This window comes from Vitis riparia, chromosome 17 (assembly GCF_004353265.1).
Source record: "Vitis riparia cultivar Riparia Gloire de Montpellier isolate 1030 chromosome 17, EGFV_Vit.rip_1.0, whole genome shotgun sequence".
Lineage (NCBI taxonomy): Eukaryota > Viridiplantae > Streptophyta > Magnoliopsida > Vitales > Vitaceae > Vitis > Vitis riparia.
In genome coordinates this window covers 13,034,631-13,047,358 of record NC_048447.1, presented here as the reverse complement: position 1 = coordinate 13,047,358, position 12,728 = coordinate 13,034,631, and the positions used below count along the sequence as shown (strand labels likewise).

The window sequence follows — 12,728 nt, the reverse complement described above, 5'->3', positions numbered from 1 at the left end:
TCACCATAAAATACAAAGCAGATGGATCAGTCGAGAGATTCAAGGCTCGTTTGGTAGCTAGAGGGTTTACACAATCCTATGGGATAGACTATCAGGAGACTTTTGCTCCTGTTGCAAAATTGAACACTATCAGGATTCTTCTCTCATTGGCTGTCAATCAAGATTGGTGCTTGCAACAACTGGACATAAAAAATGCATTTCTAAATGGTGACCTAGAAGAGGAAGTCTACCTGGACATAAAAAATGCATTTTCCAGAATTTTTAAGAAAAATCAAATTAAAGTTTTTTGGTTAAAAAAGATCATATCAATTGTTTAAAATGTATTAAAAGATTAAAAATTGATCATAAGTAGTACAAATGGTAAAATAATCTTATATGAAAATCAAAATTCTTGTTGTCAAATACTATAGTAGAAGTCAAGTAAGTTTATTTTTACAATGGATATTGGAGAATTTTCATTTAAATGTTGACATTGAAAATTATGGTGGTTACTGAATAAATCTTTTTACTTAACATATTAGCTTTTTTTTTCAATTTCTTTTTTTATAGGGAAAAAATGATAACAAATTTGAAAAGTTTAAACTTTGAAGCTGACACATAAAGACATATATATCAATCAACAACACAATAAGTGCATAAGCCTAGTTAGAATTTGGAACTAAAAACAAGGTCATATTTGTTTGTTACCTTGATTACAACAGATTAGACAATATGTTTGACTTGATTAACTTCACTTACCTTACCCACCTTCCTAAAGTACTAATGTCTTGCTATACTTTTAAGATCTAAAGAGTCCACCATGAATAACGAAAATGATTCTTCTCGAAATAGTGGCTTCATTTTTAGAACCTAGTACAACTTCCTTGGCTAACTATAGCTAAGTGCCATCTTCTATGAAAAACTAGCTAAGTTTCCCCTATTTCACATACATCACAAGAACAAACTTCAAGCTACATCACTCTTCCGTGATGTGGCCCAATACTTTATGATACTCATAGTAACAACTTTGATCCTTTTGGAATGATCTCCTTCTAATTGTTGTAGCCACATGAAGTTAAGTACTTTGACCAACACCTAAAAGACCTGCTTGTAATTCACATTCAACTTTGAAAACATTGCATCTGGATCTCAGGGTATGGCTTTGCCCATTTGGAAATCATCTCCATTTTCCTAGTCCATATCCTTCTTCCTTTAGAATCACCATGAGAATGAACAAACCTTTTTTTCACATTAGAGCTAGTGTAAGCAATTACTTTAGGTCAGAATGTGGCCAAGTTTTCCTCTAAATTGACGTATTTGTATCGTTAGTGAAAGCATCCTTAATGGTAAAAGGGCATTTACCATTTCTTATGAAGTGACTTATACAAGATTCCAATGGTAGCCCTTATTTAAAGGATATCCTTGTAGTAGAATCATCAAACCCTTCCACTTGCACCAAGGTTGTACTAAAGTGCTTCACATAGTCATGCTGACTCTTCCCTTTTGGTTTTTGATATTGAAAGTAGAGTTTGTATCCTGTCTTTGCAAGGCTTAGCACATGTATTGTGAAATAAATATAGTGCAAAGATTGGAAAAAAAAAAAATGAGCTAAGAGGCAAGTTGTGGAATCATATGAAGGTGAGACCCTACAAGTTTAATGGAAAAGCACTACATATAAGTGCATCATTCCCTTGAACAAATGTTACCACTTGTTGGAAATGCATCAAATGATCCACAGGATTGCTACCTCCATCATACATGCTGAATTTAGGAGGTAGGAAACCAATAGAAACTTCTACTTGGAAGAGATCCTAGGAAAGGAGGTTGTTCACAAGGCCATGAACTATTTCATTAACTAGCTACAACAAGGATCTTCCCTTCAAAGTGCCAACTATAGCTTTCAACTCATCTAACTGTAACTTCATTTGCCCCTTCCCTTTTGGAAGTTTAAGTTTCCTATTGCATCCAGATTTTTCTTCTTACGGAGATAGTGGCAAGTCCTCTTTATGAGATAGGGTGTAATAATAAGGAGAAGTTGAGGCACTAGTTCGCCTTACCCACAACTATGAGTGCAAAGCATTATTCTCCCTATTCAAATCTTCATTTTGCTGCATAACCAAGTGCAAATTTTGCTCGTATTACTCCTATTGCTGGTTAAGTTGACTTTGCAAATGTTGCAAAGGGTCAACTAGAGGGGACTGGATCCTTCTACTCAACTCCCCAGTTTGGTACTTGTGACACCCTTTTTCTTCTTTCAAAGTTTACCCACAAACGGCACCAAAGTGTAGGAGACAAAATTTGCTTTCACAATGGTGCCTTTTTCCTTTTCCATTCATTTCTTTATCTAGATACAACTTGTGGATCATGTCCCATATTTCCTCTAATTTAGGAACGAGGAGTGTGTATCTATTATATAGGGAGGTGGTGCATTCCATTTTACCATGACTTATGACTCATTCCCAACCTTCAACAAGGCAGTTATACCCAGACAACTCGGAAGAATTTACACACAACTCTTGGAATACATGATTAAAGAACAGGGATACCGCAATTTAAAATCAAATTTTGGTTACCAGTGTCAAACCATATTGGTAGCACCTGTGTCAAATTTTTTGTGCCATTATGTGCAAATAATTATACATTCTCTCAGTTTGTTTGTTTCAACTTCTTTTTTTTAGATGAATTTTCAATCTTTGCCTTCAAAGTTTCAATTCGTTTATGATTTTTTTGATAATTTCATAGATCCTTTTATGTATCAACATACTTGTGGATGCAAAGTTGTACCCCTGTACCCAAATACCCATAGTTGCAACAAGTGTGATTGATTCATAGAAATATAAGTGGGGATTCTCTCTGCCCCATTGAAGTGTGTGGTAGATCACAAATACTGAACCTCCTTAATTGTAATGATAAAAGTATCTTGACAGATCAAAGAATTTCTATTTCTTCCATGCAACATTTGCTTTGTAGTTTCTCCTTTCCCTTCCCCCATATGACAGTAAAACAGTGATAACTTTATCTATGAATTTTAAGAGTAATCAAAACAACAAAATGAACACCTGTACACAGTAATCCAGTTGAGAGGTACATTAACAATATGATGTCTTTTTACTTTTTCTTTGAATTTTCATATTTACATGTTTTAAAACTGATGCTACTTCTTGTAATTGCTAATATTACACATTGTTGGTCAAGTATGAAGGTTCTAAAATTTGAAGTTTGTCAGTAGAGAAGCAAAGGACATATTTCCTAGCTGAAATAAAAATAGTTTTCTGAAACTTCTTCTCATTTTTTAAAACAAAAAGGATAAAAAGCATTTAGAATTCATAATTTCAGGTCATTCCATGTGTTGAAGGGTGTATAGTTTCCAAATGCTAAAAACAACATTTTAACTTTTCCTGAAAATGCCATTTTGAGGAAATCTTTGGAAAATACCATTTGAAACATTCTGCTTACATGTTTTCAGCATCGTTTAACATTTTATTTTTGAAAATCTAAAATAATTCTTGCTTCCTTACCCAAATGTGTCCCAGGTATTAATGAAGTTTCCTGCATTTTGAGTTCATTTTTCAACTTGAACCCTTATTTTTAATGGAATCCAAACTCAGCCACACAGTAAAACCTAATTAATGAAGGCAGATAATAATATACTTAGCACCAACATTTTTTTTTTTTACGGAAATCAAAGAGTGCATGAACTTACAGTATGCTGTCCCTGTATTATCCTTGACACTTGGCATAGTTGAAGCTGTTTCTCCTCTCTGCCAGCATGCCATAATAACACTTTCTCATCCTGAAATATGAAATAGACTTGAGCAGCAAGCAGCACAAAGTAATAAATCTCTTGTATTCACATTGCAAAATAATAAACATAGAGATCCAAGATGTCATTCCTTTAATTCAAAGTGGCACTAATACTTCTTTTCAATAAATCCAATGTTTTAAGTAAGCCGGTCCCCTTTCTTGTCCAGTTCGGTTATTGGGCCATTGACAAGGTTGAACTGGCTGACTCAGTAGTTCAACCACCAAACCAGTTGACTTGGTAGTTTCTCTAGGACTGGTTGCCACAAAAGACTTTTTTTTTCCCCATTTGCAAGTAAGGGGATTTAACGGCAAGGCCATCAACCAAAAAATTGCAACCAACAACCAGTAGCCTACTATACTCTTTTGTTCTAAAACTCACTCGAATTAATAGATTATAATGTGACCTACTTGCTTCCAAATAAAATCACAGCTAAATCTTTATAATAAAAAGTAAATACTTATCCATTTGTAAGATACTAAATATGGTAAAAACTCATAGTAATTTTTAAGATAATAAAATAATTGAATAAATAGCTATTAAAATATGAATAAAGTTAAATAATAAATTTTATTTAATTGTTGGATATATAATATATATCTTTTTTATAATTAGATATTATAATTATATTACTTAAGAACATTTAAAATATTAATAGATTTCTATATTATCTTTATCTGAGTTCAATTTGTTAACATTAAAGATAAATAAAATGAAAGATCTATAAACTTTTTAATTATTTATATATATTTTTAACTTACTATAATTATTTTTAATATTAATAATATATAAATTATGTATTTATTATGTCATGCTAACATCATGGTTCGATGTGGTTTCTACCACCAATGCGATCATTAGATTGTGAACCAATAGCTTTTGTGATTTAATGACTAGTCTAGTTCAAAATTGTTTAAGAAAATCAAACAAAGCATGTACAGGTGAGTTTTCAATTGAAAGACCCATACAAGGTCAATGAACCAACTAGCAGACTTATTAGAAAACGCAATGACATCTAATAATTAAAAACCCTATATCTTTGGTTCCTCAAATATTGAATAATATGCCTCACTATAAAGCCACTACAACCCATAATTGTTAACTCATAAAACGTATTGTGTATTGTTTTTTATTTATATTTTATTGTATCATATATCATAAGTTCTTTATGTAGTGAAAAATTAAATAGAAAAAAAAATTATATGTATATATATGTTGGAGGCATGCAATATAAAATAATATATAACCAATTTTATGAAAGATGGTAAGATTTAAGGATTTTAAACTACATTATACCATATAAAAACATTGAGTACTAGTGACGAGCCAATTATGATGGGGATGAGTCCTTCAAGGTGTATTCAAGAAAAGGAAGGAAAAGAAAAAAAAATGAAAGTTTTAGAATTTGGGAAGTTTTGGAATTCTCCTTAAAAGAAGTTTTAAACTTTCTATTTTCTGAAATAATCTTTTTTCCAAAGTTTCCATTTTGAATCATTAGGCTTTAGAAGTCTTTTTATTAGAAAATTTATCATGAGAAATTTCTAATTCTATAAAAAAAAATATAGGTTTTTGATTTCTTTTAATTTTTTTAGAAGATTTAATCATTTTTGGATATAAGTAAGAGTCTTAATTAGTAACCACATAAGTTAGTTTACTTTTTCATAGTTTTATTCAAATTCTAGAGTTTTCTAAAGCTTCTAAATAAGGTTAGTTGATGTAAAATAGGATTAAGTATTGATAATCAGTAATATTAAACTTTTCTTTTGATCATGCAATTCTCAATGGTGGGACTCTATTAAAGATCTTATATGTGAGACTCTTAGAAAGCTTTAGTGAGTTCTAAGGTTTCTATCTCTTCTTCTTTATCTTTCTTTCTTTATATTCGATTTTACTTTTCCCTACTGCCATAACTTTTAGTCCTCATCCTTTTCCTTAAATCCTAAAAGGTTGAAGTCCTAACACACCATTTGATAGTATACAACCATCTTAGGGTTGTATACTAATAATCAAGAATCCTAATAATCCTACTGCCATAAGGAGTGGAGCAATTTATTCAATCATGAGTTCCAAGAATCCTAATAATCAAGATGTTTCAATACATTTGAAGGAAATTTCTAAAACACAACAATCCTAACAAGAGGTCATCATAAAACTTAACAGTTATATGAGATAGTGAGACTATTGGAAAGAAGTCAAGAAAAGCAACCCTTGAAGAAGAGGGTAGGAGCCATCACTATGACCAATCACACAAAAGAGCATCTAAAGAGCAAGATAATTTTATGATGGGTAATTGAACAAATGGCACAATAGGAGACATCTGTCCTAATATGGACATGGGAAGGCTCATAAACTTCAAGCAAGATTATGATGTAACAAAAAAGGTGTGCATTGAAGTTGCTGAATTTTCAAGAAATTTGAATCATAAGGCTTTTCTTGATTGGCTTATATCTATAGAGAATTAGTTCGATTGGTATGCTATGCTCGAGAACATCAAGGTTTGTTTTTTGAAGGCAAAATTAAAAGGCATAGTGCATTTATGGTGGCATTGTATTGAAAATCAACTCAATAGAACCACCCAACCACCTATAAATACATGAAATGGAATGAAGTTAAAGATGAAAGAGTGCTTTCTTCTTATTGATTATGAAAAACTCTTCTAAACTAAAATGTTTAATCTCAAACAAGATAATACACAAAAGAATTTCATGAGTTGAGTATTCGAAATCAAGGGAAAATGAGGCTCAAACTATTGCTCACTATAAAGATGGAATTTTAATAATGATCTAACTTGAGACAGTGGCTATATAAACTTACACCACAAATGATGTTTATCAACTAGCCTTTAAAATTGAAGAAGCACTTAGCTTCTAGACATTTGACGTCAGACAGTGGAGGGAACTTTCTCTAATTGAGCAGCAGGTAAACCTTTAACTACAACAAATACCAACACTCTTCATTGTATGAATGGTGGAGGCAGCAATCAATAATCTTCAAATGCAAGTAAGGGAGAGTTTAATAAGGGAAAAAATCCCATATATGTTGCTGAAAAAAGGGTTGGTACAACATGGATGACATGGTGATTAGACTATTGCTTGTCCAAGTAAAGGCTACATGTCTGTGTTGAAGAAGTGAACATTAATCCGAAGTCGATCTAAAGGAAGCTAAAAGCCACAACGAAGAGCATCTTAGAGAAGAAGGCAATTATTGTGATGCTTTAACTGAAGATCATAACCTTGTAGTGTAACATCCATTAGTTGCTCCAATAGCAAAAAAGATGAGGATTGACAACAAACTAACATATTCCATATGTGTGTTTCTAGGGAAGACTATGCACTTTAATTATTGGTGGAGGAAGTATTTCCAGGAATGAGAGTAGTAAGCACTAATAATTCCAAAGACATGATCCACATACCAAAAATATCCAGCACCAAGATAAGCATAGTGCAAAAAGAACTAAATTTCAAAATAATTGATGGTAACAGAACATTTTATGTAAATACCATGAGAAAGAAACACACAATATGAACTAAAAAACTAATTCACTTTAGGTACAAAGAAACTTACATTAGAAATGCGGAATGGGCAGAATGTCGGCTTCCCCCTGCGCCCATACTTCAGCAGATATGTCCCTTTCTTAAGGGCTGTAATAGCCTGCGTATTTTGAGAGGAAAAAAAAAAAAGGGAAAGAAAGAAAGAAAGAAGAATACATGTTGTTAGAGCATGATATACAATGTGGAACCAAATCCTAATAGTTTAAACTTTTAAGAAAGTTGGTAGCTTGACACACAAAAAAGCTACATGACTAAGAGGAGGAAAGGAAAAAGCAGTTGGCATAGAAATAAATCACTAGTTAGAAATTCACAAAATGAAGATAGAAAATCAATAAATAAATAATCCAGAAAAACCCAAGTGTAAATATTCAATATATCAGCAAATAACTTAACATCATATTGGGACAAGGTTATGATTCCTTCTAGACAGGAAAAATCAGAGAAGGAACTGAACAGGATAGATGCAATTTGGTTATCTCTGACATGCAATATATTTACCAAATTGAAAATTGTGTTACTTTCCAGATAGTGAACATCCTCAGGGTGATTTCAAGCCCATCCCCTTCATCAATTTCCTTGGCATAGGTGTGGAAACTTTATGAACAAGTTTCAATTGTCTCCTAGTAACATCTCAGCTAAAGCAAAAGCAGAGCACAATTCTTTCTTATGAGTAGACCCTCCAATTGTGATCTACCAAAGTTGCTCCAGAGTTGTAGGGTAAAATGCTCAGAAATATTAACTGATGGTAGAGAAAATAAAGCAAATAAGCTCAAGAGAAGGAAGTGGGCATCTATACCCAGTGAATAATGAATAATTAGAGGCACTTGGAGCTCAAAAAAAAAAAAAAAACCTAATCTGACTTCACGTAAGGAGCTGAACAATTTATATTGGAATCATGGTCTAGGGATGAGCTTTATTAGGATGAATTCATCATCAAGAAAGGGAAACTTGGGCTAATGGCATTACAGAAAAAGCTATTCAGTGCAAACTCTGAGGGGAGTATACTAACATTGGAATGTAATAATCATTTCTTGATTCAATATTGAATTTAGGAAGATTTTGCAACAAGAATATGTTGTAATAAAGCCATTCATTAGATATGAAGTGATGGGGATCAAGATCACTCATTTCAGGAAGCTTTCAATTTCAAACATTCTCCCATTTAACAGAAATGTAAACTAGCTCTAGTAAGAAATTAACTCTCACCGAATGAGAAATTGTGATAGGAACTAATAACATAACATTCAAATAATAGCTTTACTTAATTTTGTCACTTGTAGTAACACCAAATTGTAGGCTTGAAGCAAAGGTATACATTAAAAGCAACCATTGAAACAACATGATAATCCAAATGCAAAAGTTAACTACATTATCTGATATTTTATAACAATTTCCTTCAATATTGTTAATTGCCCACATTATTCATCAATCCATATCCCTTCTTTTGTTAATATCCATTGAATGCAAGAAGAGGTTCTCAGTGAATGTATAAAAAAGGTTAGAGCTTAGACCAGATCTTCAAGAATTGTGACATAGCATGTGACAGAATCTGAAATGGTGACAGATGGTGAAAATTTTACTAAGTCAAAACGTAGTTGTAACTCAAGAATTGGCCCAAGGCACATGATTGCATATAGTCTAACAAAAACTGATAAAAAAAATTGTAAGGGAAAACTACTACCAAACTGTTTCTGCCATTTGGAAGTAGATTTCATTCCCACACTCCATGGAATGGACTTAAGTAAGCAACAAATGCTCTAGGAAATTCTAGTTTTTTGGACCAACTGAACAAACTTAGTTTGGCTGGTTCATAAGATAAAAAATCTAAGTTTAAAGGTCTGGCCTGTCTTCCTAATACATCATTATACCAAACATGGCTTTGATGGATTTAATCAGCTCTAAGTATGGATTCAGAGTTGAAAATTTTCCAGCCGATCTTCAACAACCAGAAGCAGCATTTACAATATAAAGAAATTTTAAAAGCAATGCCTAGCCACAGTTCCCAATGCCAACCAGTAAGCTAAAAAGAGCCAATCCAGAAAATAAAACAAAATTTAGTTAGTTTCACTTACTCTTATTACCAAAACACACACCCAAAGCTTCAGTTCCTTTTTCACTTCAAGTCATTTTATATAGTAATTGAACTTTAATATATGGACTCCTCTGTAGTCCCACACCAGTACACACTTTCCAATTTAAGTAACTCAAAAGTGAGAATTCCGCTTCATGTGGCAACACATTGAATCTGTCCATGTCAATGGAAAGGGCATGAAGTGTGTTCTTTTCCATTAATATAATCTACACAAAAATGGAAAAGACATCTAATTCTTGGAAAAATTTGTGCCAAAGGTATAATTTCAGCTTCTATGTTTATATTACCAGAGATTTTGATATTCAACCATCAAATATTGGGTGTGGCATTTGAAAGTTTAACACAACATCTACATACTCTTTCTTTGGTTTTAAGTCCAGATGACTGATTTGACAATGCAAGAGAAGAACAGTTGAGTGTTATAATTTCTAGTAAGTGATCAAGTCTCTTCAGAAATACATAACTAAAACAAGATAAATACATGGAAGAATAGCATGGCACCTAAGAAAGGATGATCTGCTTAGTGACATAATATAAATAACTAAGAATCACTAGTGATATAGGTGATCAGTATTTATGGGTTATAGAATTCATTGGATGACTTAGAATGTGGATAAAGAAAAGTGTGGCCATCTAATTGCTGAAATAAGTTAGCCAAATACAAGTTTCATGTTGTAGGCTCTTACATGACCCATTTAGATCATTTGGTAATGGCACTGGTAACTCTTGATGCTTTCAATGCACAAATAAGGTTTATATCAAACTGGAGATATGATCAAACTGAAACTCGAGACATTTAAAGCATCAAAATCATATCATACCAAGGCAGCAAATACAGAAAAAAAAATTTATGGATAGATAGACAGAGACCAGCTAGGGCCAAACAACTACTAGTTGAACTTTCTGTATTTACCTTTGCTCTCAAAGTTAGTGGGGATAGTAATATTTATCATTTGTTAAAAAGTTCTCAGTTCTCCAGGACTAACTTCACATGGAAATTAAAAAGGAGCACATCCACAACACAAACAAAATGAATTAAATTTAAGCAGCAACAGAAAAACAAAACAAAACCTGAAATACAAAATGAAGATAATAGACTATACCTGCTTGACATCTTTCTCGGCAAGACTGTTACTCTGCAAATCGGCCATTCACGAGAAACTAAATCCAGCTGTTGCACAAAAAACCCATTTGGACAACACCATTCCTCCGGAATTAAACAGAACAGTATCCATATTTGCCCCATAAGAAATTATAAGAAAAAACTGGATCCCAATTTAGTACTCAAATATCAAGTCTCATCTATTCCATTATTAAGAGGCCTGAACTGAAACCCCTGCTTACAAAAACTGCCCCAAACCCTGATTCAAACTTATTAGTAGCTGGGAAAAACTATTCAGCGAATGCCTCAACCTGGAAACCCTCAAAATCATCCACATTGTTAAAAACCATAACCTACCGGTGAGAAGATAAATCGCATAATCTGCATCTTAATTACAGGACAATCAATAACCAATTGGAAATACATCAGGGGATCGCAACTAAAAAAGATCGCATCATAAGCTTTTTCTGTTTTGAATATTTGATACAACTTTCACTTGAATGAACAAGTGATAAGAACAGCTTTAGAACCTTCAAAAAGCTAGGGTTTCATTCAATGTGATCGAACATAAATATTAACAGCGCCAAAAACGAAAAGCCAAATATGAAACCTCATATAATTGAATGAATATAAGCTGGGTTCCAGATTTTCTTAATTGCAGAGAACTCATGATTCAAATTCCTTTCTTTTCTTTTCCTCATTTTTCTCGGGAAACAAACAGAAAGTTAAGCACCGTGAAGAGCTTAAAATTCAGAAAATGCAACAACGGTGATTATGATTGTCTAAATTAGGATTATCCGTAATCAATGGGCATCTAATTTGAGGGCCGGCTTAGCTCCAAATCATAGAAGCCAAACCGGAAAATGAAATTAACGGCAGATTTCGATCCAACGGTTCGGACCCAAAATGAAGAAAATGATAATTGAAGATCCTCGTGCGCCTCTCTCCCGCGCGCTATCCCTCTGCTTTTAAACTTCCGTCCTTGATCATTTCGCATCTTGCCACGTCAGCAACAAGTCTTTAAAAATAAAAAAATAGATTTAAAATTAAAAAATTATTTTTTTATATATTATTTAAAACTTTTTCTTTTTTTTTCTTTTTTTAATGTAATGATTAAATAATTTAAAATATATAAATTTCTAAAAAAAATTAATTATATTTTTTCATAATTTTTATAAAAATATATATATTTATAAATAAATTATTTTTTAACATTTTTTCTTCTAATTATGGAAAATATACCATTAATTAGATGTTGTGATATGTGCACTTTAAATGTTTATTTATACTCTAATTTCACTATTTTGTATCATATATGAGCTATTATTTTGTACCTTAATCTTATTTATTTGTACCTTAATTTTATATATCTGTACTTTTTATTCAATCTAGATTTTACCTTATATTTTCAATAGTTCATATTAGAAGTTTAATAAGTATTGGTGTGATATCTTTATTTTTTTTTTCCGAAAAGAAATGAATTTTCTTTCTAACTCGATGCATTAACAACTTTATCATTCTCAAATATAAAAATAAAATAATTTAAAATATATATATATTTTTCATGTTATTCATTAACTAATTCTTCTCTCGATTTTATAATACTCCAAAATATTAACTCCCACATTAATGAACCGATAATGATGTGGAAGCTTTCAAGGATACAATGAAGGGTCTCCAACGGGCCGGGCCGGAGGAGTAAGGTCCATGGCCCAACCCGGGGCGGGCCACTGAGCCCGTTGATTGGTCAACGGGCTGGCTGGGCCGGGCCCTTGGTAAATCTAAGGCCCGTGGCCCAGCTCGTGGGCCCTCAAGTTGGGCGAGCTTTGGGTAAAAATTAAAATACTTTTGAGTTTTGAAGGAACCTTATGTATCCATAAGCATTCCAGGAAAGCTAGTCACCAACTGAGTTGACCCTCTTTTGTATAACTATTTTGCATTAATTATATATATATTAGAAATGTTGTATGATTTTTGAAAAAAAATAAAAGTGAGTTGGTTGTTCAACGGTCACATGACCATTGAAAATGCTACTCATAATTCATAAATATCAAATATATGACCGTTGAACGGTCTTGACATTTAAAAAAAAAAAAATTAAATCCTAATATTTAAATCTCTATAAATATTAAATACCCTCAATTTTTTTCTATTCTCTCAACTCTTAAGTTCTCTCTCTCATTCCACAATATTTCTAATTAT

General features: G+C 32.4%; 1 protein-coding gene across 1 annotated transcript in view; it reads right to left on the bottom strand.

Annotated features, from left to right (window-relative positions):
* LOC117903988 (PH, RCC1 and FYVE domains-containing protein 1) overlaps positions 1-11,447 on the bottom strand; it is a 35,162-nt gene extending 23,715 nt beyond the window's left edge. The window contains exons 1-3 of the mRNA XM_034816518.1: positions 10,528-11,447; positions 7,346-7,432; positions 3,683-3,772 (exon numbers count right to left, since the gene is read on the bottom strand). Of these exons, the coding sequence (XP_034672409.1) occupies positions 3,683-3,772; positions 7,346-7,432; positions 10,528-10,575 (225 nt within the window). The 5' untranslated portion in view covers positions 10,576-11,447. The remainder of the gene's footprint in view (positions 1-3,682; positions 3,773-7,345; positions 7,433-10,527) is intronic.
* Positions 11,448-12,728: the final 1,281 nt, after the last annotated feature.